The sequence below is a fragment of the Acanthisitta chloris genome, unplaced genomic scaffold (genome assembly GCF_000695815.1).
Source record: "Acanthisitta chloris isolate BGI_N310 unplaced genomic scaffold, ASM69581v1 scaffold18146, whole genome shotgun sequence".
In the NCBI taxonomy this organism is placed as follows: Eukaryota; Metazoa; Chordata; class Aves; order Passeriformes; family Acanthisittidae; genus Acanthisitta; species Acanthisitta chloris.
The window spans coordinates 1-4,503 of NW_008677749.1; the positions used below are offsets into that span (position 1 = coordinate 1).

The 4,503-nt window shown below is 56.6% G+C and overlaps 1 protein-coding gene across 1 annotated transcript; it reads right to left on the minus strand.

Annotated features, from left to right (window-relative positions):
* Nucleotides 1-111: 111 nt before the first annotated feature.
* Nucleotides 112-3,967, minus strand: DAXX (death-domain associated protein; the record flags this gene model as incomplete). The annotated part of the gene is made up of 5 exons (XM_009076639.1): nt 112-232; nt 520-736; nt 1,436-1,650; nt 2,328-2,653; nt 3,683-3,967. Coding segments are annotated over 5 exons (1,164 nt in total), but the record flags the coding sequence as incomplete, so codon positions are not given.
* Nucleotides 3,968-4,503: the final 536 nt, after the last annotated feature.

A 4,503-nucleotide genomic window follows, 5' to 3' on the forward strand; every position in this document is an offset into this window, starting at 1 on the left:
CCTTCACCCAGGACCCCCAAATCCCCCCCAGTCCCCACCCTGAGCTGCAGTAGCTTCTCTTCCTTCCTCTTCCTCCTTCTCTTCCTCCTTGACTTCCCCTTGGCCTTCAACCTCAGAGGAATCTCCTTCTTCCTCTTCCTCCTCTTCCTCCTCATCTTCATCCTCATCCTCGTCATCTTCTTCCTCCTCATCATCCTCTTCTTCCTCTTCCTCTTGTGCTTTCCCCTGGGGAGGAAAAGTTGGAGAGGGAAAGGGAAGTTCTAGGAAATCCAAAATTTCCATCCCAGGGGTTTTCCTGCTCTTCTTCTCCCACTTCTTCCTCCTCTTCCTCTCCCACATCCTCCCCGTCCTCTCCCACTTCTTCCTCCCCCTTTCCTGCCCTTCCTTTCCCACATCCTCCCCTATCCTCCCCGTCCTCTCCCACTTCTTCCTCCCTTTCCTGCCCTTCCTCTCCCACTCCTTCCTCCTCTTCTTCTCCCACTTCCTCCCCATCCTCCTCCATCTTTGAGCCCATTTCCCCTCCCCCCATTTCCCACCTTGGGAGTCCCTGGGGAGGTTTTCCAGCTGCCACTGCCCCTCGCCCTCCTCTTCCTCCTGCATCTCTCTTCCTCTTCCTCATCCTCTTCCTGCCGCTGCGTGTAGTGGGCGATGACGTCATCCAGGCGCGACAGAGCCAAGCGACGATTGCGACGAAGTCTCTGAGCCAACAAAGGGTCGGAGAGCGCCGGGTCCATCCCTGGGGGCGCGGGGGGAGGTTGGGACACACTTTCCCCTCACTTCCACATCACTTCCGGCTCATTTCTACAACATCTGGTTCATTTCCCACCACTTCCGGCTAATTTCCACCCGTCCCGGTTCATTTCCCACCACTCCCGGTTCATTTTCCACCACTCCTGGTTCATTTCCCACCACTCCTGGTTCATTTCCCACCACTCCCAGTTCATTTCCCACCAGTCCCGGTTCATTTCCCACCACTCCTGGTTCATTTCCCACCACTCCTGGCTCATTTCCCACCACTCCCGGCTCATTTCTCACCACTTCCGACTCATTTCCCATCACTTTCGGCTAACTTCCACCACTCCTGGCTCATTCCCCACCCCTCTTTCCTCCCCACTTCCTTCTCGTTTCCTCCCCACTTCCTGCCTTCTCCCCATTTTGCCCTCCTATTTTTCCCCATTTCCTCCTCTTTTTCCAGTTTTTTGCCTGGTTTTCCTCTTTCTGCTCATTTCAGCTTCCAGTTCCTCCTTTCTCGTGTTTCCCCCTCATTTCCTGCTCATTCCCACAGGAAAAAAATGGGATAGGAAGGAGGAAAACTGGGGCTAAGTGTAGGAAATGGGACAGGACGTAGGACAGGAAATGGGGTGGGAAACAGGACAGGAAAGGGGTGGGGAAACGGGAAATGAGACAGAAAGCGCTGCAGGAAGCGCTGCGGTACCCGGGCGGTACTGGTCGGTGAGGTGACTGCCGAAGTTGTAGACGAGGTCGAGGTGTCTTCGTTCCTGGAGACGATTCCCAACTTCCCGGAAAGCTTCCTGCGCCATGTTCTCCATCTGCCGCCGGCCCAGCCCCAGCGCGTGGCGCGACGAGGCCTCGCGGATCTCCCGCAGGATGTCTGAGTAGTCCGGAAACACGTCCGGCCCGTTGATGAACCTGAGGGAACAGAGGAACCGGGCTGGGAATGGGGCACTGGGAGGCACTGGGAGGGGATGGGAGGCACTGGGAGGGGCTGGGAAGGATTGGGAGGCACTGGGAGGCACTGGACATCACTCAGAACACTTCATAGTATATCTCTCCTACTAGTGAAAGCTGACAGTGAAACAGTTCTCCTGTCTGTCTGGGAGGCACTAGGGGGCACAGAGATTGTGTTATGGGGGATATAGAGGCACTGGGAGGGACTGGGAGCAAATGGGAGGGGATTGGGAAGGACTGGGAGGGACTGGGAGAGGAAATGGGAGAGGAAGTGGGGAGGAAGCGGGAGCGGAAGTGGGAGCTGGCAGCAGGAAAGCAGGCTGCGCCACAGCAGCAGTGGGAGAGGAAGTGGGAGCGGAAGTGGGAGTTAGTGGCCAGAAAACAGGGCAGGAATGGGAGAGGAAGTGGGAGAGGAAATGGAGAGGAAGAGGGGAGGAAGTGGAAAGGAAGTGGGAGAGGATATGGGAGCGGAAACAGAGAGGAAGTGGGAGGGGATATGGGAGCAGAAACGGAGAGGAAGTGGGGAGGAAGTGGGAGGGGATATGGGAGCGGAAATTGAGAGGAAGTGGGGAGGAAGTAGGATCTGTGGGCCGGAAACAAGGCCGCGGCGCGCGGGAAGCGGTTGCGAGCGGCAGCACCTCTCAATGCGCCGGTTGACCTCGGGGTATCGCGTGCCCCGGAAGCGAATCCGTTGCTCCAGGACTCTTCCCGTCAGGCTGCTGCATTCCTTGAGTTGGCAAAGCCTCCGGAAAATCCTCATCATCCTCCTCTTGAGCCTGTTCTCCTGCAGGTACGGAGAGTCGGCGCTATCCAAATCCTGGAAATCCAACTCCCTTTCCTGCAGCCGACGGATTTCGCCGGCGTAGACGCGCAGAAGGTTCTCCAGGTAACGGATTTGGCGCTTGGAAGCGCGAGGAGAAGGTTGGGAAGAGGCGCCGGAAGTTTTGGAGGAGCCGCTGGGATGGTGGGAGGAAGTTTCCTGGTACTGGGATGAAGTCTCCGGGCACTGGGATGAAGTTCTGGGATTCTGCGATGAACCACTGGGATGTTGGGATGAAGCTTCTGGGCACTGGGAAGAAGCCTTGGAGTACTGGGATGAAGGCTTGGGATACTGGGATGAAGCCTCTGAGTACTGGGATGAAGCCTCCGAGTACTGGGATGAAGCCTTGGGATACTGGGATGAAGCTTCTGAGCACTGGGAAGGAGCCTTGGAGTACTGGGATGAAGCCTCTGGGTACTGGGATGAGCCACTGGGATGCTGGGATGAAGCCTCCGAGTACTGGGATGAAGCTCCAGGATACTGGGATGGACCTTGTGGGCACTGGGAAGAGCCACTGGGATGTTGGGATGAGGCATTGGGACACTGGGAAGAGGTACTGGGATACTGGGAAGCTCCAGCAGGATACTGGGATGGATCTCCAGAGTCCTGGGCCGAACTGGTGGGATTCGAGGACGTCCCAGTAGGACACTGGGATGAGCAATTGGGAGGCTCAGCAATCCCAGTATGGCACTGGGATGAGCTGTTGGGAGTATGGGATGAACCTCTGGAATTCTGAAGAGCTTCAGAAGTTTGGGATGTCCCTCTGGAATTCCAACGAGGACTACTGGGACCTTGGGATACTCCAGGAAGACCCAACTTGGCCAAGTCAACACCACCTTGAGGTTCTCCAGGAGATCCAGGAACATCTTGGGATGTTCCTCTGGAATTTTGGGATGGGACAAATCCTTGGGCCAAACCAACAGGACCTTGGGATGGCCCAACAGGACCTTGGGATGATCCAACATCTTGAGTTGACTCAAGAAGACTTGAAGACAACCCAAGACCTTGAGACGACCCAGGACAACCTTCGGATCCCCCTCTGGAATTCTGGGATGACCTGATGACCTCCTGACCATCTCCAATCACCTCCAACCTCTCGGAACCTCTTCCAGATCCTTCCAAACCCCACGGAGACGCCTCAGCCTCCCCGGGAAGACCTCGGGAGGTGCCTATGGAATTCTGGGAGGTTCCTATGGAATTCTGGGATGACTTGGAAGGTTCTAGGGGTCGGAGCTGGATCCGCCTTCGCAGAGCTCTGGCCTTGAGCACCGTGCAGAGCTCGTTGATGTAGACGTAAGTTTTTCCGCGGCGGCTCTGGACGCGGCGCAGGAGACGACTGAGGATGTTCCGGAATTCGGCCGAAGCACGGAATTCTGGTTGGGCGCGGAGGTGGCGGGAAGTGAGGAAAGGAAGTACTTCCGGGTGGGAACGGGTCAGGGGGGCACAAACCGCCAGGAACTGTGGGGAGAGAGAGAAAGGACTTGGGATACGCCTGGATACACCCGGAGATCTTTGGGAATACACCTGGATACACCTGGAAGGACCTGGAAGTGTTTGGGAATACACCTGCATACGCCTGGAAGGACCTGGAGATGTTTGGGGGTAGTGGGATACACCTGGAAGGACCCAGAGATGTTTGGGAATACACCTGGAAGGACCTGGAAGTGTTTGGGGATACATCTGGATACACCTGGAAGGACCTGGAGATGTTTGGGAATACACCTGGATACACCTGGAAGGACCTGGATACACCTGGAAGTGCTTGGGAATACACCTGCAAGGGCCTGGAGATGTTTGGGGGCAGGTAGGATACACCTGGATACACCTGGAGGTGTTTGGGAACCCTAAAATCTGTCCCTCCCCCATCCCAGGGTCCCCCAAACTCTGAGCCCCCCAAACCTGCCCCACACCTCTAGGGACCCCCAAATCCACCTCTGAGCCCCCCAAACCTGCCCCACACCTCTAGGGACCCCCAAATCCACCTCTGAGCCCCC